The sequence below is a fragment of the Miscanthus floridulus genome, chromosome 2 (assembly GCF_019320115.1).
Source record: "Miscanthus floridulus cultivar M001 chromosome 2, ASM1932011v1, whole genome shotgun sequence".
NCBI lineage: Eukaryota > Viridiplantae > Streptophyta > Magnoliopsida > Poales > Poaceae > Miscanthus > Miscanthus floridulus.
Window position 1 is genome coordinate 61,019,993 of NC_089581.1, and position 26,718 is coordinate 61,046,710.

Below are 26,718 nucleotides of genomic sequence, written 5' to 3' on the forward strand. Positions count from 1 at the left end.
GAAAATGTACTGTAGGGGCGGTTCTAGATTGAACCGCCCCTACAAATACCCGTTGGTAGGGGCGGCTGGTACTATAGCCGCCCCTACAAATCGATTTGTAGAGGCGGCTGGTGTCCAGCCGCCCCTACAAATTGATTTTTAGGGGCAGCTGGTAATAAGAGCCGCCCCTACAAATCGATTTGTAAGGACGGCCTGAGAACCGTCCCTATAAATGCATGATTTGTAGAGACCCTTGTATAGGGGCGGCTGGGTAAACCGCCCCTACAAATGGTCTACAACCGCCCCTACAAATGGTTTTTGACGTAGTGACCGGTGCTGGCTTTGTGGCTGGCACGAGCTCTTGTGGCGCCTTGTCCCCTCCCACGTTGATTCCCCTCCCACGTTAATTGAATCAGACGGTTTTTAGTGATTGTTTAGATTTTTCTTCTCGACTTAAGGTTGACGAAGATAATGCAGACATCTTGCGTCAAAACACTAAAAAGGCAATATCGTTAAATCAAAAAATAAATCAAGAAAAATACGAACATATGTTATGTCAAGAACTTCGGATGTGCTAGTTCTACCACAAGAAACCTAACCAACTGACTAAAGTTTGTTGATTATTTAGATGAGCTAAATAAAAAAGTATATCAATATCTATGATCGTAATATGCATCGTTAGATTAATAATAAAATATTTTTATGATAAACATATTAAGATATACAAATATTGATGATATTTTTATAAATATAGTTAAATGAAAATTTTGGTTTCTCAAAAAACAAGATCTAACGTTGTTTTAGATAGAGGGAGTAACCACTATAAACGTTTACTCTTAGGGCTTGTTTGGTACAGATCAGCTTCACTAATGAATCGGTTTTTGTTGGCTTTTGACTCAAAAGCAGCTTTATCGATAGAGCTAAAAATGTTTTCATAAATGTTTGGTAAAACAGTTTTTCAAGAAAGATAACAGAGAGAAAGCTAGGAGAAATTAGTATTGGGATCAAGCGAGTCACTCGTTTGTTCAGCATCGCGAGTCGCGAGCTTGGCCACCCAGGTTCGAACCCGATGCCCAGCGTATTTCCGCTCAAAATGAGTGGGAATGGGGAAGCTCCCCGGTTCAAAAAAGAGAGGAGAAACTAGTATTTTTAGCCTTACCTGGAGAATCATGCATGAGCTCAAAAACAACTTTAGGGATAAGTTTCATCCTGATCGTTTGGCATGAAAAGCTGAAAACAACTTTGTGAAGCTGAGGTAGAATCGTAGAAGCTCTACTAAACACATCCTTATGTTATCTAAACGGATGGACCAAAAGGTTTACTGATTTTTAGTTTAGTTGAACTAATTGTTAGTCTCTTATAATAGTTCTTGTATCTAAACAACAGAGGACTAAAGTCTGGCTAAATTTTACTCACTAAACTTTAGTTATATACTAACAACTAATTTCAATGATCTAAACAGGCCTCTGGTCCTAATCGATGGATGTACGTACACCCAACCCTTGAGCACGTGACATACACATGTGAGGGTTTGTTTGGAACGCAGGAATTTTACATGAATCAATTTAATTTCAGAGCAAAACGCGGGAATAAGAATTTTTTCCCGCAATCCAAAGAATGAATTTTGTGGTTTTCGGGGGTCTGGAACTCATCAGTCTTAACTGATCAACAAGAGGGCCGCTCGGAAACCCTCTCGCCGCTGCTGGTATTGCTGTGTGTGTTGTGTGGGCTGTGCGCCAGTCCGAGGCGCGAGGCCTTCGCTTACTTCACTCATCGGCTCTCTCGTCTCGACTCGACGCGGCAGGCCAGGGGCGGCTAGCGGAGACGACAAGGTGGGCTGGTGCGCTCCGCCTCCGCAGACTTGACTGGCGCTGTCAGCTTGACGACGTCAGCCGTGCTACCGCCGCGTGCCCACAGGCTTGGGGCTGACGGGCAGTCACACGGCATCCATCGCACTCGCACCCACCGGACCGGACCTTCTGCACACCATGGACCGGACGAGGGACACCTGCCGATGCCAAATTCAATTGGATTCCTTCACATACACAGGAGAAATTATTGGCATGCAGTGATGCAGAGGATCCGCCGGTTGGCAGTGCAATTTGGCACTACATACCCTCGTGCCCGGTGGCCGTCATAACAAACGCTCATCCCGCTAGCTAGGAATAATCGTGCCCGACCCGCATTATTATTATTAATTAGTAGCGGAGATAGTGAACGCGGATATGAATATGATGCTGGATCCCCGGCCGGCAGCTCGGCCCCTGAGGTGTGTTCCACCACTAGCCACTAGGTACAACAGGGCTGGAATTGATGCTCTTCATCCATGTCGATAGGTTTAAGCCTTTGTGTGTGGGGCAAGCAGGGACTAATCTATCAACTTGAGTATATATGCAGCCTGTACAATCAAAAACCTGTAATAAGTAGGTAGGTATAGGTTGATGTGTTAGACCACTTACATCTCTTCAAGCAAGGAAGCTTCGGTAACACTCTAGTCTATTCCCCCTTTTTTCTTGTTTTGGAGCTGCTTATGCTGTATGCTGCTTGTCTTGTCCTCCTGCTCTTGGCCCTTGTTTAGTTGCACCAACTTTGCACCTCTAAAATTTACACAGTGCAAGATTCTTCATCACATCACATCAAATCTTTAGACACATGCATGAAGTATTAAATGTAGGTAAAAAAAATAACTAATTGCACAGTTTGGTTGTACTTTGCGAGACGAACGTTTTAAGCCTAATTAGTCAACGGTTGAACAATTATTACCAAATACAAATGAAATACTACAGTGTTGCTACAGTGCCCTGTGCTTTTTGGATGTGCACAGTTTGGGCAACTAAACGCATTGGAAAAGGTGACTGAATTTAGTCCGCAAGTCTGAGCCGTGTCCCCATAAAATTTCAATGCGAAAGAACAGCCCGGGCCTGCTGCAATGATGCTGGGCCGGGCCTACATTTGCTCATCCTGTTTTCCTTGGCGTTTCGTGAGTTATGCTATGCACGAATCCAATTTCATTTCACTGGAAACTACGCGCCTCCCTGTGTTGAGCTAGCCATGAGCCCATGACCTGTGAGTATGTTGAGACCGTGTGCTCAGTATATGCATAAATGGTCTTCCTCTTAATCATGATGTCTAGTGTGAATGTGTCATATGTGATGGCTCCGTACATTATAGAATTGATGAATATAGGTTTAAGCACTCAAGCTGCCCCAAATCTCAATTTTGTGAATGGGGATTGGGAAGGTAAGAAAGGCAAGGGGCAAGGGCCATAGGCCGCGACGCCGCGTACATGCATAGTACAGCAGGAGATTAGGAGCAAGAACTGTGAGGCTTGAAACTTCGCTTTATTTCTTCCTGATCCATTGTAATGCAGAAAGTGAGAACGGGCACTGTATCAAAATCAATCAAGAACTAAGCAAATATACTCTCCATCTAGCATGTCTTCTTTCATCTCTGGTTTACCTAAACTTTACTGAATAAGAGCCGTAGATAATTGCTGAGCATCACTTGGAGCAGTCAAAATAGATATCAGTTCAGACAGGATGATAAATACACATGACCGAAATGGAATATTTTTTCAGATGAAGGGCGATGAATACACATGACCAAAAGGATGAATATATGTCCAAAAGAAAAAACTTGCTAAGTTTGGCCGTAACTACTGACTCTCATAAAAAAGGTTAGACATTGTGTTAGTCTGCTATTTGAGCATCTCCAAGAGCATCCGTAAATTTGAGACCCTCGCTATCCTAAATATAAACCTACGCTAAATATTTTCTCCCTTAGCAGTTCTCCTATATCTCAACACTCTAAATTCCAAATATGCCACGACGCTTAGCCACTGGCCCTAGCAACGAAGTCTAGCTCTGGAAAAGAAGGATGTGTCGTCTCCAGTGTCGGCTGCCTCCTCCTCCTCCAGCAACTTGTCCTGGTGATCAGATATTGTAGATGATTAGCCCAGATCAATCGAAACTAAAGGGACAAGGCCGGAGAAAATTGATCATGCTAGCAAGCAAAAAAGTGTGGTATTAAATGACAGAAAAAAAAATACACATGGATCCATGTGCATACATGCAACGAAAGGCACTAAACTGTACAGGTAAACACAACTGGATTGCAGTATCTGAAGACAGGATACACAGATGAAAACCTATGCATCCATAAGTAATCCTATAATTCACATGTTATAGAACAGAGAAGGCTGCAATAAGGTCACTTGAGAAGCATTGATCAATTTGATTTGTGAAGGAAAGAACCATGTCAGAAGGGTCACCTAAATGCTACAGCATCCATCGCTTTACCAGTTTAGACACAATGATCACTCTGCTATGGACCACAAAGAAGGAAAGTGCCAAAGACATAACATACCCGCCAAGTTGTAATTGCGACCAATGCAAGATCAAATTTTTTTCCAACAGGCATTCTGAAAGGAAGGATGTGTGCCTGATAGATGACATCAAACCATTTGTTAAGAAAAGTAGCACTAAACCAAAAGGACACAAAATAGATGACACTGAATCATGCCAAAAAAAATAGATAGCACTGAGCTGCTGAACAGAACAGAGCTACAAATTCACATCTTCCCGGCCAATAAAGGGAAACCCTCAAACTGGACAGCTTGGCATTTTTTTTCCTAAATCTTGATCATCTAAACAATGATTTATTTCCTCTTTCTTAATATATGTTCTCTCTACCACATATAAAGCATGGACCTACCTTGCATTGCAGATCTTTTGTATCATCTGCAACTGTATTCTGCATACTAAGAAAAACAAATACATTCAGTATGGTATGTGTTAAAGAAGGGCGGGCCTGGTGCAAGCGGTAGTCTTACCGCCTGTGACCGGAAGGTCCCGGGTTCGAGTCGCGGTTTCCTCGCATTGCACAGGCGAGGGTAAGGCTTGCCACTAACACCCTTCCCCAGACCCCGCACAGAGCGGGAGCTCTCTGCACTGGGTACGCCCTTTTTTTTGTATTTGTTAAACAGTGTTGTGCATACTAAGATAAGCAAATACACACAGCACTGTATGTGTTTAACTACTATTTGTCTTATATGCATCCCTAATATACGGACTTGCAAGTTGGAACCTGAAACCGTTTGTTCCATTATGTTGCTAGCCCCATGACAGCAACAGAAACAATAAAACTTATCCGAGCTACGTGTCTTTTTGCTGCAGTTTCATGCTACAGGGGGTGCACACACATGGAGGGACATGGGATTATGGGAGCGACGGACCACAACGGATAATGGACCAGGAGCCACCATGAATGCTTTAAGTAGGAGAGATTAGGATCTCAATATCATCAGAATTCGAGAAAATATAAGATTGGAAAGAGCTAAATATAAATGACTAAGAGACCAAACAGTTTGAAGTCTCATGTTAATAAGTAAATTTGTTTTTCCACCATATATTTGAAACTTCCAAAAATAATAGTCCACCGACATATACTTCTTCTAGCAAACAAACAGTAGGAAGGAAACAGTCAGTCTGTCCTGCTTTTACATTATTTTCTGCAGTATAGATGTCTATCATGCTGGTAAAAATGTGATCACAGCTATATTTCACACAATTTCAGCTCTATTGTCATTACTGAAACCTAGGGGTACTTAGGATCTTTGCTTTACCTGGTAGTGAAGGAATAATATTATTTTTGTAGGAAATATTTGAAGCAAATGAAGAGATGGGAAGGCCATACTGTGGCCACAGCTACCATGTGTACTGCATCAAGCAGTGTCTCCCTCAGAAGAACACTTGCCCAGTTTGTAAGATTGCCATCAGCAAGAATTGAAATCAAAACTCTAGGCACGCTGTCTGTAGATAATCAGCAAATTCTGGTGTCCTGTACAGCCCGCTCTATATATATATAACTACTTTTCTATTTACTACTAAGTAATTTATGACTAAGATCCATTTTAAGTATTGAATCAACTATTCTACCATCCGTAAATCATAAGATGAGTGTCATTCTATTCCAAGATCCAACTGGCTGCAAATGATGCATATGGCTGAATTCAAACATAAAGACTCAAGAGAATTTTCTCAAACACATTACCTATACATGCATGGTGGCATCATGGCTCTCCCGCCCCGAGGACAAATCACAAGTCTGCAGATCATGGCTTGCATTACTACTCGTCTGTCTCGCCACCCACCAAGACTATCCCGCAAGGAGGCCGCATGACCTGAGCCTGGACTCTGCATCAGGTGGCAAATTGTCGAGGATGCAGCGGGCCACGGCGCCAGTTTATAGAGACATAGAGTACAAAAAAAGGGCATACCCAGTGCAGAGAGCTCCCGCACTGTGCGGGGTCTGGGGAAGGGTATCAGTGGCAAGCCTTACCCTCGCCTGTGTAATGCGAGGAGACCGCGACTCGAACCCGGGACCTTCCGGTCACAGGCGGTAAGACTCTACCGCTTGCACCAGGCCCGCCCTTCAGACATAGAGTACAAAAAAGTAAGAAAAACTGAGGGGAGCTTTTAATATTTCTCCGCTAAAAAAATCACCATGGGAATCTCTATTTGTAGACTTATGAGTAGTTAGGCTATGTTCGCTTGAGCTTATAAGCCAGAATCAGCCCTAGTTTTTCAACCATGGAAGAGTGTTTTTCTCTCACAACAAATCAGCCCTACAAATCAGGCGCAGCAGCAATAAGTCTTGCCGAATTATCTTCCCATGGCTCTGATATGAGGACGTCCCTGATATGAATGATGCATACTCTATTTTATTTGAAATCAATGTTATTCTAGCAGAAGAATATACTAAAAAACACGCAACAATGAAATTTATAGAACATTTAAATAACTGGAGGATGGAATAAGACACTTTGTACCTTAAATCTGCTGTTGTATCCAGGAGGGGAATTTTAATCGAGTGCCTTGCCTGCATGTTCCGATAGAGGAAGTTGGAAAAGCACAGATCGAAGGAGAACGCACAAACATGTGGTTGAAAACTGAATGGGGATTGATCCAATAAACTCCTAAGACCAAAAGTATTCATTAATGAAATTATATTCCAAATCTCTCGCAACCTGTAGCAGCAACTAGCAAGGTGGCGTTTGGTTTGTGGGATAAGGAAGGTGAGAAAGGGTTATCATAACCCAATGACCCCATAACCCATGTTTGGTTTTATGGATTGGGAAATACAGTGGGTTTGGGTTTGAGAAACTAGAGCCTCGTATCCCACCAAAACTATCCCGCTGGGAGGGGTGGGTTACGAACGGGATACGGCACCTGGGTCGTCTTCCTTGTCGTTGGGAGCGGTGCGGCACGCGCGGGCTCAAGCTAGGGAGGGAGCTTGAAGGCGAGGTGGAGCAGAGAACCGTCGCTTCGCGTTGCACCGCCTCCATCTGCTCCGCCGGCCGTAGCTGCCTCGCCAAGGGCGCGAGACACCGGCGCCGTCTCGTGGAGCTGCTAGTACTGTGTGCCTTCATGATTAGATCTGACGAAGCTGGATGCCTGGAACTGAGCGCAGCGATCTCACGAGGAAGAAGAATGCGGAAGCCGCCGCTCGTGGGTCGCCGGAGCCGCCTCTCGCGTCGAGTCCGTAGGCCAGCACCGAGCATAACTGCGCAGGGCGCTTCACACGCGTGCGTCGGAGCCGTCGGGTGCGTCGGAGCCGCCGCTCGCTCGCCGCTTCACTCGCGTGCGCAGGGCGCAGGGCCAGGACCCTCCGCTCATCACCGAGTGCGCTGGACGCCGAAGCGCTGCTACATGGGCAGTAGTATTGCTGGACCAGATGTTGAATCAGGCGGAGAAACGAGGAGCCGCACACGCTCGCGTTTACTGGAGTGGAGAGATAGTGGCCAAACCGGGTCAGCTGGTTTTTTAGTCGGAATATTATTTTTTTCTCGCACTAATTTAGATTAAAAAATATTTTTCAGCCAGTTTCAGTTAAGTTTCAGCCACCCGAACGGAGTCAGTGCTGGTGCGGTGTAAGACTATCTCCAACAACAACATTCAAAATACAACACTCATTCAACATTTAGGTAACTCATTCGACATCCTCTCCAACAATATGACCCAAAAGAGAATCATTTCTGCAAATGGATTTTCAGGAGAGATGATACTCATATTTGAGTTGTGCTTCTCAGACAACCCAAAATAGATCTCCCGTATAGGCACTCTGTTGGAGACTGATTTTAGGTCTCTTATTATTCATTTTGGATTTAGATGCCCATATAGATCATCTATTGGAGACACTATAAGTGTTGGTGGAGAGGATAAGGAAGTTCTTGTTTTTGATTTTGTCCTGCATGGGCCCCACAAAGTAACCCTATCCCAAGACAAATAATCCAAACATGGGTTAGGAAAATAATCCGGGTTAGGGAAGAACTATCAGCATCCCTTTCCCTAACTCACCTCATGCTATCCACCTCCATATCCCTATCCCATACCACATGAGTATCCAAACGCCACCCACCCAAGTAGAGAAATGTAATGGTTACCTGGTGGTAAAGGGGTCAGTTCGGCAAAGTGGGCAGTGGCAGGTGGAGGTGATTGTCGTCGTTGTCATCGATTTGCAAGTGAGTCGCTGCTCGTTTGCACGGGCATCGAGATGTAGAAGGCGAGACGACGGAGCTCGAAGGAGGAAACAAGCTGGTGCTCCGTCCTGGAGCCAGCGGCGGCCAAGGCGTGCAGGTGCCAGAGCCCCGTGTTGACGCCCGGGAGATGTCGTGGGCGGTGGTCCCACACGCGCGTCGGGATGGCCGGGAACGCCGTGCCTGCGCTCGCCGACCGCGCCGAGATCGCAGGGGCCGCCCGCTCGCGCCGGGATGCCCGGGACCGCCGCGGGGTCGCCGAAGCCGCTGGGGCCCCCACTTGCGCCGGGATGGCCGGAACGCGGCGCCCGCACCCCGCCCGCGCTGGGGCCGCTGGTTCCCCCGCCCGCGCCGGGAGGATGAGGGAGGTGCGGCGGCGTTGGACGGCAGCACGAGGGCGGGAGGAAAGAAACGCGCGGCGGAAAGGCCGAGTCGCTCTCGATCGGATGCGCGAGGATTCGCGAACGTCCGGGTCGACTGATTAACGGGTGAGAGACCCGCTATGCCTTCAATCGAACGGTCCATATCACGTCTTGGCTGGATCCGACGGTTCGTGGGTTAGCGGGTGACGTGGCACTATCGGGTGTCCGCTTTTGCTGCACGAATCATTTTTAGTACTGTTACCCGTTATCGGTCATGCGATCCACACTATGCGCGATCCAAAACAATTGTAAGAAGGCTTCATTACTCTCGGTTTCACGATTCTCTATCAAAAACAAAAATGATACGATATCACCAAAAACAAGAATGGTGTCCATATTTTAGTAATATCGAGAACGACATTATAAGATCGAAAGTACATCGATAACGATTAGAATCAACAAAACGATACTTCAAGAACGATAAGCACGTCAACTCTTAGAACATGATACTAGCCATGCAAGTATATAACCTACTCCATCTCATACAAATGAACTAATGATTAATTGATTAAAACATAGACATTACTTTAACCATGCCCTTGACACATAGTCACATGCATATTGCTTTAACGCCATCACTTGTTTGGATATAGCTAGGTCGTGTGTAAGGTCTTTAAGTGGGACCCATATTTTATTGAAAAATAGATAAACACATTTCTTGACTCCGCTCAATTTAGGCTTGACTTCAGTGCAAGCAGATGGTGACACAACTAGAGTGTGGCCATGTGGTACTTGACAACTTGGGCCTAGTAGGCTGGGTTTACAAGGTGTACGGTGTGTAGAAAAGCCGAGGCTGAGAATAATGTTGCTGGCCTGCTAGCCTAGGCCTGGGTTCCCGAAGCTAGAGGGAGAGAGTCTATTTTTTCTCTTCAGAAAATGGTATATTATCTCAATATTTTATGGCAGAAATACGATTACACACTTGTACAATCGAAAACGGTAAATACTGCTACAATTGTCGTTTTATATTTTTCTACCTTTACAGATACGGTATTTATTTTTGTTTTAGTAAAAAAAAACACGGTAAAAGCCTCGGTAAACTGATATCTTCCAGCCAATCGGACTATGGTACCCAATCATACCATCAGTATTCGGACAACGGAAAAAAAGAGACCTTGCAACTTCCTTTAAAATTGGCGCAAACCTTACAGGACGTCTTGTCATCAATCCAATCTGCTATTTCAAGCTCGAGAAACAACACATTCTGTCATCTAGGCTCTAGCAACCCATCACCATTCACCACCCCGGAGGAGAAATGGGAAAATGATAATTGGAATGTCACTTGCCGCCGTTTCATCTTTCACTAGCACATTCCCGTTTAGCCGTGTTGTTCGTCGTCTACCACCACTCTAGATCTAGAAAGGTAAGTACGTACTTCGTACAAGCTACAGCAGGTTCACCGGCCGGTGAACGCGCTCTTCGCCGTCCTCGGCATGTAGTCGAAGGTCTCCTCGCCCTTGTTGTCTGACCGTGGCGAGCTCTTGGCGCCGAGGAGTGGCGCCGAGTCCTTCTCGCTCATCTGCAACAATGTATATCCAAGTCGTCGTTGTCACCTCTGGCCTCCGGAATTTCACAGTTTCAGACGAAGTGGGTGATGCACTTAGTTAAGAATTACCTGTGCGGCGACCGGCAGCGAGCTGGTGGCCTCGGTCTTCTTCCTGCTTTCGACGACGGAGTAATAGGAGTAGAGGCCCATGCCGAAGATGGCGATGAGGATGCCCACCACGTTGCGGGCGCTGAAGGGGTCCTTGAGGATGATGTAGCCGAAGGAGAGCACCAGGCACGTCTTGAGGTGGCCCAGCACCTGGTACGTCACGGGCGACGTCGTGCCGATCACCAGGAAAGTGCTGAAGTTGACGCACACCGCGATCGAGCACGACAGCAGGATGAACGCCTGCACATCACGCAACGGAGCATTATTCGAGCACGGTTACAGCTTATAATGCTGCCGATGTCTAATCGATCGGGTCCGGTGAACCGAGATCTCTTGTGCCAAGGTACTTACTACGACTTGGGTGGTGTAGCCGAACGCGAACACGTCACGCTTCGTGAGGAGCTTGTCCACGAACGGCCCAGTGACGAGCAGCACCGCAGACTGGTACGGCGACGACTGGTACAGCAGCTGCGTCGAGGAAACCTTCAGCCTCCTCTGGATTTGGTTGGTCAGCTTTGTTCAACACCAAGGTTAAGGATGACAAGCCAGCATGTGGAAGCAGTGTATGCAGGGCGCATGAAAGACTGTAAGATCCAGCAGCTAGCTTGAGCTGCTGAACAGCAATCACAAGGATACAATCTGCCCGACGCATGTCGCAGCGATGGTGAGCACGGCGATGATGGAGCCGAGGAGATTGAGCTGGAGATCCGTGACCGATGCGATGCCGACTCCCAGGAGCAGGACCATGAGGGAGGCCTTGATGGTCTGACTGAAAGGTTCAGGCTCGTCGAGTATGAGAAGTCATTTTTTTTCCAACAACACGGAAAAAAGAGCAGCTCAAAATTAAACGCTGGGCAGAATGTGGCAAGGATTTTGGAAATGACCTGAACTTCTTGTTCAGAAAGATGGTTTCCAAGACTATGGTGAAGGGTATGATGGCCAGCTTGGTCATCTGTTATGAGAAATAATGGTAAATTCATTACTAGAAACAATGGTAAATTCAGAGGCAAGAACATAATACTACTGGTCGTGTAATCAGTGCATGCTTGCCTGGTAGAAGCCAACAGAGTTGAATCCGAGGCAGAGATTGAGGAGGCCAATGGAGATGCCATTGAGCAGGCCGAAGGAGATGACGGTTCGCGCGTCAATTGGCTTTGGCTCAAAGAAGTGCAGCCGCTGGGCAACGTACAGCGTGAAGAAGGTCACCATGAGGTGCCAGCTCGTCAGCGTCGTCGCTGCATTCGACCCCAAAACGCCAGCAGCAACAAAAATCAGAAACTTTAGCCAAAAACTTTGCCTTAGGGGCTATCATTAAGTTCTGAAATTCGGAAACGCGCGCACATACTGACCGAAGAAGAAGCCGAGAGTGCTGATGAGGTACTTGTTGCAGATGACGATGGCCACCGACGAGGTGACCGAGAGGCCCAGCGCGCCAGCGACGCCCGTCCGGGAGCCCGCGCCGTCCGACATCTCCTCCCCGCCGACGGCCCGTGACTTCCCTCCTGCTGGTGCAGACGAAGCCATGAATGAACAAGAACAACGATTGCTGTGGGCGAATCCCTAGACGTGCAGGCTGTGAATCTCGATGTCTCTTTTCTCGTTAGGAATCAGGATACTGGATACACACGCCCGCCCGCACGTGATGAGCTCGCTCCATAGCGTTGACATTGCCGCGTCAGACGTACCGGCAGCAAATCCCGAGGCAAGGGAGTGGAAAAAGTACTGTGTTCACGTGGCATGATCTGCACTTGCGTCAGTGTGGATCAAAAAGAAAACATTTGATTTGAACGGGTGTTTTTCTCGAACGTGCCTCAGGTAAGAATTTCATTAAGCAGAAGTAGAGTTTTTTTTTTTTACAAGGACTGGCCGGTAATCCTAGAATTACTAGCGCAATCCCACAAACACAAACGATACAGCAAGAAAGCACGGGAGAGGGGGGGGGGGCCCTCCATCACCAAACCCTTACACACTGAGCCTATTACATAAAGAGAAAAACACATTAGTAGCCTAAGGTGTAGTGTAGCCGTGATAGCCAGCATCCACCCAGGAAGCCAAGAGAGCGGGCACGACAACAGCGGCAAAGCATCCGCACAAGAAACGACCACAACGGCCAAGCATCCGCCGGAAAAAAGACCATTACGGCAAAGCATCCGTAACGAGGGCCATCACACGCTCTGCAGCAATGAGCGTGGAGACCGAAGCGACGAGGTGGCCAAGCATCCACCCAAACAGCAACAGCGGCAAAGCATCCGCCAAAAAACCGAACGACAGCGGCATCAACAAACATCGAAGGACAAACCAATGTGAAGATAGAGTTGAAGCACAGATAGGCACAGCAGGGCAGGCAGCAACACCGACGATCGACGCGTGGGGAAGAGAGTTGTGGCAGCTGGAGTGCCCGAAACGAAGCCTTCAAGAAGGGGGTGACATCCGCGGATGCCAACAACGTTCGGAGAAGCACAGGCAGGATTTTCATCCATAGGGCAGCAACACCGACGATCGACGCGCGGGGAAGAGAGTTGTGGCAGCTGGATTGCCCCAAACGAAGCCTTCAAGAAGGGGATGACATCCGCGGATGCCAACAGCGTTCGGAGAAGCACATGCAGGATTTTCATCCATAGGATAAACAGAGCCTCGGCGACACCTTCAAAAAGGTAGGTGACGCGTGCTGCGCCAACGCCGCCGGCCAGCAACACCCTAGCAGCAGAGCCGATGGCACCCGCCCGAAGACACCCAAGCACAGTAGACAACACCGTGGGTCGGGGATGTGAGGCGCCACCATGCCAAGTTGCTTCCAGACCGGCGAGCAGCGAACTCCGGCCGCCAGCCGGGGCGCCGAAGCCGTCCCGCTCAATCTGCACCACGCCGACGCCGTGCGGAAGCGGGCACCCAGATAGACCGCCCACGGGAGCGCCCTCGCTTGCAGCGGCAACAGCACGACCGGCACCAGCCCGACGGCCAAGGTGGAGCCGTCACGACTGGGCCAACCGCCAACCGCACCCTAGCAGGGTCAAGGCCCCGCCCCCGCATGCCGTGTGCATCCCATTCCCACAGTGAGATTGTTAGTGCATTGCTGCAAGAATCCATCGCCCATGAACTTGCATTTGGTGGCCTGAGGTGTGAACACACGTGTGAGTGCTACGTACTACCGTCCAACAAAAAGCAGAGTGACCTGGGCCAAATCATTGATTTGGTGCTTAGTGGCAAGGATACAATTGGGCCCAGTTTAGATCCGGAAAATTTGACAAAATGAGTATTGTAGCGTTTTCGTTGTTATTTGACAATTAGTGTCCAATCATAGTCTAATTAGGCTTAAAAGATTCGTCTCGTGGATTTCGTCTAAACTGTGTAATTAGTTTTATTTTTTATTTATATTTAATACTTTATGCATGCGTTTTCATATTCGATGTGACGGGGAATCTTAAAAAATTTGGCGTTTTGGGAGGGAAGGCCTTGGAAGAAAGCAGGTTCAAGTAGGTAGCCACATGGGGGTGTCCGCTTGTCTTATAATCCGTACTTTTCAGCTTGTTTTTTCAATAGAAATAATATTTTTCTCTCACAACAAATCAGCCAGAACAGTGTTCTCGCTTGTTTTTTCAGCGATTCTGTATGTCTATTGTCATTAGGTGGTTAGTCACCAGCACACCTGTCAGTATTGCAGTGTGGCACACACCAATACAACTAGGAAGAAAGATGGCGATGTATAATACTTCTACGTCCGATTAGGCAGCAAAAAGAAAAAGACATCTACGGTCACTCAGTCACCAAGGTAAATCGGCTGGCACAAGGCGACATGGTAAAAGATGGAAATAAATACTAGCAGTACTGGAGTACTACGATCCATTGATTAGTCGGTGCTGCAAAGCATTTCTCGAAGATCTCGGGATGATAATTCAGGCACGTATGACCCTACCAAGAAGAGGCAGGTCAACGGGAGCCCGGCATGGAAACCGGCGGGATCCGGGTGTGGATGCGTGGAGCTTCGGTGTTGCGACCGGCTACTGCGTGCGTGCACGAGGTGGAGCCCGCGGTCGATGTGCACGGTGTCAGAGAAACTTCCATCTGCCCCAGATCCCTGTGCAGTGTACTCCATCGCAGCGGCAGTGATCCTAGGGCCTAGGCCTTAGCCATTTCAGGGCGAGAACAGAGACTGCCGGACAGAACATGAGGCACGGCAGCAGTACCATTTGCAGATTGTGGACCATTTCCACGAAAATCACGCGTTGAATCAACGGACGAACAGAGAGTGCTGTTCACAAGGAACGCAGACAAAGCGGGGTGGTGAGGACAGGAGACATTTTTCTTTCCAATCTCTCCATCACCGACGGCGACGTCTGCCCGGAATTAGGCGCCGCCCCCGCCACGCACGCGATGAGCGAGGCGAGGTTGGCACAGGGGCGAACAAGGGAAGGCTCCTCAGGCCAGCGCAGCGTGCTGATCCCCTTCGTTGGTGAATTTTTTTTTAATTTTAACATTTTTTAAACCTTATTTTAAATCTAACATTGTCGGTTTTTTTAACTAACACTTTTGGTCGCGCCTATTGCCCTGGCGCGGGTAAATGACTGTGCCGCGCCATATATGGTGGCGCGGCAGCGGACTGACGTGACGACGATCGGAATCGCGACCGGTGACGTGGCAGGGCTCTGCCGTGCCACCGATCTTGGCGCGGCAGTGTCGCGCCCTGATCCGTGGCGCGGTAGAGCCGAATAAAACCCCCACCGCGGCCCGCGTCCGCCAGTGCCCGAGCAGCCGCCGTTGCCAGAGCAGCGCAGTAAGGCCGCCTGGCCGCCGCGCCCGCGTCTGCTCGCGCCAGCCAGCCAGCCAGCCGTGTCTGCCCATGCGAGCCCGCCTGCGCCAACCAGCACGGCGCCGAGCACGGCACGGCCGTCGGCCGCTCGGTGCGGCCGCCGCGCCCGCACGCCGGCGCGCCACCCCCTCCGGCCACGCACGGCGGTTGCCTGCCGAGGCCTGCGCCCACGCCTCCCGCCCCAGTCTAGCGCGCTGCAACGAGGTACTCCCCTAATGTAGTTAGTATAGTTAATAAAGTTAGTAAAATTATTAAAGTATAGTTAGTACAGTTAGGAAAGCTAGTTAGTATAGGTAGTAAAGTTAGGTAGTTTAGTTAGTACAATTATTGCGTCTAGTTATATATTGGATTTAGTCTAATTAGTTGTTGTAGTTAGCCTTGTATAGATGTTAATATTAGATTAGTTAGTATAGTTATAGTTAGAATAGGTATTAATATTACTACCTATAGTTATAGTTAGATGATTTCGATGACTTGATGAAGTTTGTTGAAATGCTTTTGCAGATGGATTGTTGTGTTAGAGTTTTGTACGGAGGAAGTGTTAGGAGAGAAGATGGTATGTTTGAGGATATGGAAGAAGAATTGGAATGGTTTGATGAACCTTCTAGCTTTAACGACCTCTGCGTCCGTTTGAATGCAAAATTTGACGGTGATTTCACACTGAAGGGGAGGTTTGATACTAGAAAGACTAGGGCACACTATGTCCTCATGCCCTTACGCGACCCTGCTCACTGATCTCGCTACACTAGGGTTCTCCAAGGTTCCAATGTGCCCATGGCTGAGGTGGTGGTGGAGAATGGGTACAGGATGCATGGTGTTCAAGACGGCCCATCCATTGATGATTTTGGAGGCAATGAACAAGAATTAAGGGTCAAAGGGAAGCAACTCAGGATACACATGGATTTGGACGATCAGTTGACGCAGGAGCAGTTTCATTCAACTACAGTAGACTGTATAAGCAATGACTTCGATGTGAATGAGTTCGAACGGGAAGAGGAGGAGCAGGAGGAGAAGGACAGGATCGGTGATGTAGTTAGCAGTGATTCAGACGATTCTAATGATGACCAAGGAGGTACAGATGCTATGCCAACACCGGCTGAATGCAATGCCAGTACCGGTTCATACTATGCCATTACCAATACCAACTAAGGTTTTACATGGTGTCCAAGCTCTGGGTAGACTAGTCACAGATTTGGCTGCAGATGATAACCCCTATGATTCATGGACCAGAATTAGTGAAGCGCAGTAGTATGTTCCACCACCACCTTACACAGCGACTGAGCTTGAGCAACTAAGGTCCAAGAATGTACCTTTCAGGGGCGTTCCGAACTATAGGGATGTCAGCATGACGAATATGGCAGTTTATGACATCGGTCTCCAGATGTGTAGGAATTCATTGTATGACCATGAGAAAGAAACCCTTAGGAAGGGGATGATATTCAACACAATGTCAGAGATGAAACTCTTCCTTTAGGACTATGCTGTGTACCACCATAGGCCGTATACCGTCACTCATTCGGACCAGAAGTTGAGGTACCACGTGATATGCAAAAATGGTTGTATGTGGAGGTTAAATGCACGAAAGAGACAGAGTGATGGCAAGTGGAGGATAACTAAAGTTGTCGAACCCCACACTTGCCTAGACAATAGGGGAAAGGAAAATCATCAGCAGCTCACTGCACGTTACCTTAACCGTCGTATATTGGGGCTCGTTGATGACAATAACGATATCTCGGTGTCTTCTTTATAACAGTCTATATCTGGATTCGTTAAGTACGATGTGACGTATCGAAAAGGCTTGGCGTGCTAAGCAAATTGCTCTGGCTATTCGATGGGGTAGTTAGGAGGAAGTGTACAACATGGTGCCCCGCATCTTATGTGCAATGCATTACTACAACCCTGACTTAAAATTGTTTTCGGGACCCATTGAGGCATGTCCTCTATCATGTGTTCTGATCGTTCGCGCAAACGGAACATGCATTTTAGTTTTGTCGGCCAGTCATACTTGTTGATGGCATTTTCCTGACAGGAAAGTACAGGGGCACGTTGATGATGGCTGCTGCTGTTGATCCTGAGGACCAGATAATACCCATGGCTTTTGCTTTGGCAGAGGAAGAGAACAATGAATCGTGGTCATGGTTCATGCGGCTTCTACGTGTGCAAGTGCTTGGCCCAACTCGCACTATATGTTTGATCTCGGACCGTCACACATGGCTTCTTAATGCTGCAGCCTGTAGCTGAGCATATAGATGGGTTCCCGCCTCTAGTACATAGATGGTGCATGAGACACTTTGCCGCTAATTTCTGACGACGTCAGCGGAAGCAGGAGGTATGTGACAAGGTAGCCTATAGTTTTCAAACATAATTTTCCTCCTAACCTTAACTCCCATTCATAATATCTTATCCACCATTCAAACAAAAATAAAATGTACGTCATTACAATGAACGAGGACGAGGAGGGAGGGAGACGACCGGGGAATGGAAGGAAAGGGAGGGAGGCGGCAACGGAGGGCTGGGCGGGAGGCGGGCTGCCGGCGTTCATGGTGCGGCGGCCGGCATGCTCGGCGGCGGGCTGGCGTGGGCGGACGCAGACGAGGCGGCCAGGCGGCCTTGCTGCTGGGGCAGCAGGACGGATCAGGCAATGGGGGTTTTATTCGGCTCTGCCGCGCCACAGATCAGGACGTGGCACTGCCGCGTCAAGATCGGTGGCGCGGCAGAGCCCAGCCATGTCACCGATCGTGATTCCGGTCGTCGCCACGTCAGCCCGCTGCCGCACCACCATTCATAGCGCGGCACATGCATTTGGCCGCGCCAGGGCAATAGGCGCGGCCAAAAGTGTTAGTTTTAAAAAACCCGACAATGTTAGATTTAAAATTAGTTTTAAAAAAATGTTAAAATTAAAAAAAAACAGCTTGGCAAACAAACAGTGACGAGGCACGCTTATGTGAGCAGAATACCCAGTTTGTTTTAGCTGCACACCCATTGCCTGTCTATCCAGAAAGTTTGCTACTGCTATTATTGATTTGCAGTGCATAACTAACGACGACCACGCACCCTCCTTGTCTGTCTTAAGTTGGTTTAACCAAGATTATTCTGTAACTAATACCAGTACCAACTTGACCTTCATAGTAGTTCATACGGATTACGGAGGGAACACACACACGTTATGCATTTCGGCCACCAACTCCCTGTTGCTTAATTCTATACACCACTTGCTCTGCAATATGCAGATGCACCCAGATAATGCCCAAAGCCATACGCACGCTCCAGTAGCATGACGCACCAAAATGCACATGCACCTTCTCATAAAATATTTGTCTGTATATCGGTCTCGTTGCTGATTGGTTTTTGGGTCGATAAGTTTGACGGGTGCTAGTTCGATATAAGAGAAAAATACCATTGACTCACTGATAAGTCCTAGCTAAAACCAACGGGGCGAAAGGACTGTATGTAAAAAAATGGCAATGTATTCTTGAAACGAGCGGAGCTTGTGCGCGTCGATCATCAAAACAAGCGCCACAGGCCATGTCCAATCCGAGATAGGGTTAAGGAGGTGGAACGAGGCGACCAAGGTGTTCCGGAATTTCTAGGCTGACAACAACTCGAACACATGCCTCCCATCAACAGAATCCAGATTCCCCGAGAGGAGGAACAGAATCCTGGTTCTCAACGATCAATTAATTCAACCAAACAAAATAAACAAACGGGCGTGTATCGTATCGACGAATGATGAATGAATGGGACGAACAGACAGAAGTAAACCAGCGAGCGATCCGGAAGAGGAAAAAAAACATGGAGGAACGGAGAGGAGGGGGATGGCATCGTACGCACCTCTTGCGCCTCCGGTCGGGAGGATCCTTTATTTATCTATCTATCTGTATATCCGTGGTTCTTCCCGGCGAGTCCTCGAATATGGATCGGATCTTCAGGCGAGGAAGGAGAACGGGAGAGAGACGGAGAGGCGAGCCGTTCCTTGTCTGTCTCGCTCCGAGGAGGGGGCCGCGGGTCTTGGTAATTGATTGCCGGTGTGTTTTGTGAATTGGATTGGAGGAGGGGTGTGGTGGTGGAGGAGATGCGTGAGGCGGAGGAAGTCTTCCAGAGAATGGAGGGAGAGTAGGTGGCGAACAGCTCAAACGCCCGCCGTCGGTCGCATGATCGCGTCGCGCCGCATCACCTTCACCTTCACCTTCACCTTCACCTTCACCTCGCCTCCGCCTCCGCCTCGCCGTGTCGAGGTGTGGTGTCCCACCCACGAGACCACGATTTTATTCGATCCTAGGCTAACTACTAGCATAATAATAGTAGTCCTCTCCTCTGATGAGCCCTACTTGGATGGCGCATCCATACAGCAACTCGCGAAAATAGAGCCCGGAACACGTACGTTTTTTTTTTTTTCCTTTTGGGTATATAAACGTACAGGTATTGTACCACTTCGATACATCGACTGGCTCACCCCAGCTGCTGCTTGGTTAGAAGCCGCTGTTTCAGCAGCATCATGTACGCGTACGCTGCTATCCAACCTTGCACTCTGCAGCCCAACGAGGCACCAATTGCATCCTGACAAGCGCCGTGGACGACCACGACGGGTTCCGTTCCGGCGATCTCGTCAAATGAAAAAGGAGTAGGCAACTACAGGAATATGTATCTTCGTAATAATTCGTAACATCGATGGATGAAAACGACTGATACTGAATTTTCTGCCCGGCAAAACTGGAACAGAAACACCATTGGTGATCCAAAGCGGAGACACAGACAGCTTGCCACTAATATCTGAATCTGAAACCTGCATGATCAAGAGACAACTGTTCGCTTGAACTTACCAGCCAATAGCCATAGAATAATGTTTTTCTCAAACAACAAATCAGCTTTAGCTGGCTTATCAGCTGCAGAGACCATCAACCGAACAACTGATAGCGAGGCAATGACCAGCGATGGCCTGCTGAGGAATGGCCAGCTTAGGCTCGAACATACATGTAAGAAATATGATTTTGAACCTGCTGCCAAATCCCGTAAAAATGAAATGTATCAGCGCTAGTTGCAAGCAAATATTCGTCTACGAAAAGTTGCAAGCAAATACGTTTTTTTTATTCGTTATTCATCAGCTGGATATTGGGTCCAGAACCAAACACTTGAGTCATGCAGAACTCTTCGCATGATTGACGGGCCGAATATCATTAGTTTGCTAGTAAACGACAACATGCCCGTTTGGCAGCCTAACAGCAATGCCAAGCATAGACCGATGCAAATTTGTATGCAGTATGCTCGAACCTAACCTATAACGTCTGTCAATGCTAAATGACAGAAATTTTTCCAACACGCAAGCCGAACCTACATCCTCCAATATGTCTCCATCCAGAGAAACCCTCAATCAAAATTTCAAAAGACAAAAAAAAGGGGAACTTTGTTCGTTTCACATCAATGCAGATAGCATCAAGAATAACACAGTACAAGAATATGGTTTCGTACAATCATCATCATACGACAAAATAACAAAGTTGTAGGCACCACCAAGCCAAGAGCCCAGCGAGACCTTACAGATCAGTCTTATACAGGTAGGTTTGCAGTCGCTGCACACAAAGCTTATTGGTTCCACAGTGCATACTACTGATACAACAGCAGCGACCATCGTTGGTATGTACAGTTCTCTTATGAGGGGAAAAAGAATGTCAACAGCAGTTAAGGGGCAGGATTTCAATTAGGAGGCTCATCTTGTTTGTTCTTTTGGTACACTGTTTCTAGGCACTCTTTGGCCCGGTGAACCTTCGATTGGAGGTAAAAGCTCCCAGATTTGGCGTTTCTTTCAAACAAGTTATCGTATCGCTGCATAACACATAGTTGTTCACATCGATGTGAGAACTGTGCATCCGAATAATAACAAGTCGAATGCGAAATGAAACAAAAGGGAAGTAGCAGACCTGTACAATCTCTTCCCACGTCGAATTCTCTGAGACACCCAGTATCTGCCTCGCTTCTTGTTCGGTCATTGTTTTGCTCGCTCTACGAATATTGTTTATTGCCTCATGGGCCACACCAGTTTTATTTGCATCTGGCAGAGGTAGGAGGTAACAAAATAAGGAGGTGCATATAGCAATTAAATGTCACTCTTTCCTGGAAAATTAAACGAATAGCAAAAATATCATTCAGAAGGTACTATCCATCTGTTGTTGACTCGCAGTGACCGGAAAGCAACCAAAACATCAGTGCGATACTAAGATGACAATGAAAGGCACTCATACAATGTCTCATGTCAATGAGTGAAAGCTCTAGTTTGGTTTTGGTGAATTGATAAAACCCTAAGTGCTAACCTAGTTCATCAAGTGATCATGAGATAGGTAGCACACTTCAAGTAGAGAAGCAAATGAAGATCATAACATGACAATGGTGATAGCATGGAGATGATCAAGGGCTTAAACTTGAAGAGAAGAAAGAGAAAAACAAAAAGCTCAAGGCAAAGGTATAACTTGTAGGAGCTATTTTGTTTTGGTGATCAAGACACTTAGAGAGTCACATTTAGGTTTGATAGCCGTACTATTAAGAGGGGTGAAATTCGTATCGGAATGCGGTTATCAAAGTGCCACTAGATGCTCTAACTCATTGCATATGCATTTAAGATCCAGTGGAGTGCTAACACCCTTGATAATATTTGTGAAAATATGCTAACACATGTGCACAAGGTGTGTGCAGGGTTGAGATGGGTTATTCGGCGCTTTCGGGAAAATGAAATGCCTATTTTCTATTGCGCCGGATGTAAATTCTTGGTAGTTGGCACATTGGAGCAAGGGTGGAGAAGATAGAAGTGAGAACAGAGCTGATGCCAGCGTCGGTCCAGTGACCGGACGCTGAATCCAGAAGCACCGAACGCTGACTGTCTGCGTCCAGTCGCGTTGACTGTCGGTACAGTGGCTAGGGTTTACCACCGGACGCTGGCTGTGTCCGGTCGAGGTGGACCGGACGCGTCCGATCGAGGAAAACCAGGTTTCGACCCTTACTGTACTCGACCGGACGCTAAGGTTCCAGCGTCCGGCCAGTTTTAACCGGACGCGTCCGGTCGAGGTCGGTACCTTACTGGAAACGACCGGACGCTGAGGGTTCAGCGTCCGGTCAGTTAAAGCTGTTGCGTCCGGTCAGCGTCATAGCCGTTGGAATCTGACGAACAGCGTTTGAAGGCGATGACACGTGACGTCCATCTGTGGACCGGATGCTGAGCCCAGGGTCCGGTCAGTATGACCGGAGCGTCCGGTCAGAGCGCATTTTGCCCAGTGAAGGGGTATAACGGCTCTATTTGATTGGGGCTCTATTTATAGCCCCATGGCCGGCTCAAGGGACATCTCTTGCTCATTTTCATTGACATAGCAACCTTGTAAGCCTAGCCAAAGGACTCCCACTCATCTACATCATTGATTCATCATCATAGTGAGATTGGGAGTGATCCAAGTGCATTGCTTGAGTGATTGCATCTAGAGGCACTTAGTGATCGTGTTTCGCTGCGAATTTCGCTTGTTACTCTTGGTGGTTGCCGCCACCTAGACGGCTTGGAGCAGCGAGGATCGTCGAGCGGGGGTGGTGATTGTCTCCGGCTCCGATCGTGGTGATTGTGAGGGGTTCTTGACCTTTCCCCGACGGAGCGCCAAAAGGTACTCTAGTGGATTGCTCGTGGCTTGTGTGATCCTCATCTTGTGTTGGTTGTGCGGCACCCTATTGAGGGTTTGGCGTGTGAAGCCAATTAGCGCGTGAACCTCCAAGTGAGTGAATCGCCACAACGAGGACTAGCTTACCGGCAAACAAGTGAACCTCGGTAAAAAATCATTGTGTTCATCATTGATTTCGAGGTGATTGGTCATCATTGTTATTCATCTTCGTGATTGATTGGTTCATTCATCTACACGGCGGTATAACCCTCTTGATCACTCTCTTTACTTTACCGTAAACTAGTTGACAAGCTCTTTAGTGTAGCTAGTTGTGAGAGCTTGCATGCTTGGTTGATGTGGCTCTTTAGTTAGCCTTTGAGAGCACACTAACATAGGGTAGTGTCATTGCTCTTGTGTGAATTGACACTATCTAAACTAGAATTATGGTAGGTGGCTTGCATTTTGAGTAGGCTAGCGCAACACTCGCTTCGCCTCATAATTGTCTAACCATTTGGTTAAGTGTTGTTGTAGAAATTTTTATTAGGCTATTCACCCCCCCTCTAGCCATTAGGACCTTTCAATGAGTCAATCTAGCCACTAAATCAGTATAGTGCCACCAGATACCTTATGTTAAGTTTTCATCTACAAGATGTACAAGGTGTACGTGAAATGTTGCAAATTCTGTGGTCCACTCGATGATTAGCAGATTGGTAATATTTAGCAAATAATGTGTAGGAAGCAGCAACCACAAAACAGTTTGCCTGTTTGAACCAAACGATAGTTTTAACCCCCCCCCCCCCCCCCCCCCCCCCCTTCACTACATGAAGCACACGGTATTTCGTTCACCAAAAGCTGATGAACTAAATCATTTAATAAAACAGATGAAGTCCTGATCATACTAGTCAGGACAACAACGGGGTTGAATGCAGACCAGGGCTGGTTCTATGTTTTCAAAGACCCTAGGGTGAACTTGACAATGGGCCCTCATGGCTACATATATGTTTAATTATATATATGTGGGGTCATTTTCGACCCTGCCTTGTGTCTTCCATATATTCTTTTTTCTAGAAACCACCTCATTTACTGAATAAATTGTCTGCATATTTCTAAGCCAATGAACTGACATTTGTCCAGAGAGGAGAGAGCATTCAATAGACAACAAAGAAATGCAGAATTTCCTAAATTCAGTTTCCCAATGCTTTATGTACACAAATAAAACCTGGAGGAATCAAAAGATTATTTTTAAGCAGTACATACTAAAATTTTATAGCATATATATTGACTCATTCTGGTGATTTCTTTAAGTCGAGGAAACAAAGCTCTCATGAAATTCTTTTTTGTCATCATAAATCAGAATGCAGAGGACATGGTGTACTTCATTCTAGGGATTTCTTTAAGTCGAGGAAACAAAGCTCTCATGAAATTTATTTTTTCTTTGGATAGATATACTTCAATTTGATCCAATGTAAGTGTGAAAGCAATACATAAGTTCGATATCAAGGAAAGCCTCACTTTATCCATATATCTGGCGTACCAGGCATAACCCAACTCTGAGCATAAGTGTTGGCAGTTCAAGTATGTCTGACAGGCTTATGTTGCTGGAGGCTACATGCTGAAGCATAAGCATACTTGGCATATCAGTAGAAAAAATTAGGCAACTAACAGACTAAGCTACCGAAAACTTATCAGGGCCAGAGATCTATTGATAAACAAAACAATGATTAAAAATTGGCTCCAAGCTAAGAGAAACAGAGAGACCTATCCTTTCTGGATTGTGCAAAGATGATTAGATGAGAATACAAAAAGTTCAGTAAGTTATGACAATAACTTTGTCTATCACTCATTTTTATGAAACATGACCCATCATGCCACATGCAGTAAAAACAGAATTATCAATTTCCCCATCAATCAATGTACCAGTTAAGTAACCCTTGATTGCAAAATTGATAGACACCTTCTACCTCCTATCATTTTTATCTATAAAAGGAACAGGGAGCTGGCAGAGACTATACGTGGGTCATGAAGAAGCTCATGGCAGCAGAACTTACTATCAAGTGCTTTACGATATGCCTGAAGCATAGCCCTTCCTATAATCGTAGAGCCCATGACAATCAGATTTGCAATAAGCTTGCCAGCCTGAGAAAGAAAAAAAGAAGCACATAAATGAGCATCCAAATGTAAATGTGTAAATCAAACATTTAAATATGTCCAAATCTTCTTTCAGAGGGGGTACAACTCAAAAACCTATCCAACACGAAACGGGCCAGACGGGAGAAAGTACACCTAGGAAACCCCTGAAAATGAGAAGTTGCCAGCGAATATGGTTGATCTATTTTGGTTCAAATTATTACTGCGGCCATAACCTTTTAGGACTAAAAACCACAAAGCACAAGGACACACAGGTCCTAGCCTGATGATAGAGAGGCAGTTAGTGGACGGCAATTTAATTTCAGTAGCACGCGAGAAAGTTTGCCCCAACCTTGACGTGCAAATTTTTAGCTTTATTTAGGTCTGGTGTCCCAAATTTCTGTGTTTCCTTGAGGTGGTTGCTAATGTAACATGGTATCCTGTTTCTTTACGAGTTGTCGAATTCAAAACTGTCAGACCCTACAGCGTGACCATGGAAAGATAGTAGCAGCTTACTATATTCGTCTACCCAGAAATGTACCGAAGATCCCATTTCGTCCCATCGTGCTGCCCGACCACAGCGCCCGCCCACATCACGCCGAGAACGCCAGCAATTCGAAAGGGCAGCAAGCAATCCGCGACCGAACGGACCCTACATCTCGCGAACGCCAGCCTATCCCCAACAGGAGCAAAGCAACCACGGATCGCAGCTCCTCTCAACCCAACGAGGCGAACGCTGGAGAGCAGGAGATTGAGAACAAAGCCAGGGTGGTTTCCTACCGCCGGCGCGTGCATAGGCAGCGCGACACGGAGATTGAACGGGGGAGACGGAAAAGGGAGAGAGGAGGAGGGCTGACCATGGTAGCTCCGACGAGGGTGCGATCCAAGCCGTCGCGCAGCTGCCGGAGAGAGAGACGCCGAGAGTGGAGGGGAGTACGCGATTGGTTCGTTTCGTGCTGGGCCGGTTTGGTTGGGGAGGAGGGGAGAAGGTTCCAGAAGGGGACGAAGCATCACGCCCGCTCGGTCGACCCGGCCCGGCCCAGGTCCAAGTGCTCCCTTCCCGGCTCGGCTCGGTAATTCTTCTTGTATGGGCTGCCGATCCAGTTTGCTGCGGTCTCGTGGACATGTGCAACTCGGCACCTGACGCAATTCGCCTCTGGTTGAAGCCGGCTGCAGGCCTGCAGCAGCTCCCGTGAAGCTGTGCAGCCGCAGCCGCAGCTGTTCAGATCAGGTTGAACAGTACCTGCAGCCGGCTGTAGCCCGGCGCCGAGGTCACAGCGCCTGAGCGCCACCGCCACCCTCTCGTTGAGATGTCGACCACTGGCTAACGGCGCGGTGCAAATGTCCTTTTTCCTCTCGCGATCTCTCTCTCCTTTGCGGCGGTGGCCGGTGCAGCATCTTCCGGTCAGCAGTGTTTTGAACGGCTAGTTTCGCGACTTGGCAGCAGCCAGCAGAGGCGAGAGAAAAAAAAAAGTAAACAACTCCTCCTACTCATGGAAAGTGGCAACGACAACTATAGTTCTTTCAGGATTAGCGGCTTCGTAACAAATTCAAAAATTGACTGC

General features: G+C 47.5%; 3 protein-coding genes across 18 annotated transcripts; all 3 read right to left on the reverse strand.

Annotated features, from left to right (window-relative positions):
- Window positions 1-3,532: 3,532 nt before the first annotated feature.
- LOC136538951 (uncharacterized) lies at window positions 3,533-7,748 on the reverse strand. Of its 15 annotated transcripts, none has more exons than XR_010779501.1 (5): window positions 7,209-7,748; window positions 6,809-6,858; window positions 6,031-6,166; window positions 4,345-4,419; window positions 3,533-3,904 (listed from the first exon to the last, which is right to left on the reverse strand). XR_010779501.1 is itself a non-coding variant. In XM_066530869.1 (5 exons), exons 1-5 carry the CDS (start codon window positions 7,538-7,540, stop codon window positions 3,811-3,813), a joined length of 687 nt encoding a protein of 228 aa, XP_066386966.1. In that variant the 5' UTR covers window positions 7,541-7,748; the 3' UTR covers window positions 3,533-3,810. The 15 variants fall into 15 exon arrangements, 2 of the variants coding, with proteins under 2 accessions (XP_066386966.1, XP_066386967.1); XR_010779497.1 differs by having other exon boundaries at window positions 6,031-6,173; XM_066530869.1 differs by lacking the exon at window positions 6,031-6,166 and adding an exon at window positions 4,693-4,731 and having other exon boundaries at window positions 6,809-6,955.
- A 2,287-nt stretch (window positions 7,749-10,035) lies between these two features.
- LOC136525141 (UDP-xylose transporter 1-like) lies at window positions 10,036-19,650 on the reverse strand. Of its 2 annotated transcripts, none has more exons than XM_066518150.1 (8): window positions 19,230-19,650; window positions 11,941-12,096; window positions 11,642-11,826; window positions 11,476-11,543; window positions 11,228-11,360; window positions 10,943-11,104; window positions 10,553-10,831; window positions 10,036-10,456 (listed from the first exon to the last, which is right to left on the reverse strand). In XM_066518150.1, exons 2-8 carry the CDS (start codon window positions 12,059-12,061, stop codon window positions 10,334-10,336), a joined length of 1,071 nt encoding a protein of 356 aa, XP_066374247.1. In that variant the 5' UTR covers window positions 12,062-12,096; window positions 19,230-19,650; the 3' UTR covers window positions 10,036-10,333. The 2 variants fall into 2 exon arrangements, with proteins under 2 accessions (XP_066374247.1, XP_066374240.1); XM_066518143.1 differs by having other exon boundaries at window positions 11,941-12,093; window positions 19,230-19,649.
- A 1,156-nt stretch (window positions 19,651-20,806) lies between these two features.
- LOC136525167 (mitochondrial import inner membrane translocase subunit PAM16 like 2-like) lies at window positions 20,807-26,116 on the reverse strand. Its single transcript, XM_066518167.1, has 4 exons — window positions 26,011-26,116; window positions 25,075-25,162; window positions 21,314-21,444; window positions 20,807-21,218 (listed from the first exon to the last, which is right to left on the reverse strand). Exons 1-4 carry the CDS (start codon window positions 26,011-26,013, stop codon window positions 21,090-21,092), a joined length of 351 nt encoding a protein of 116 aa, XP_066374264.1. The 5' UTR covers window positions 26,014-26,116; the 3' UTR covers window positions 20,807-21,089.
- Window positions 26,117-26,718: the final 602 nt, after the last annotated feature.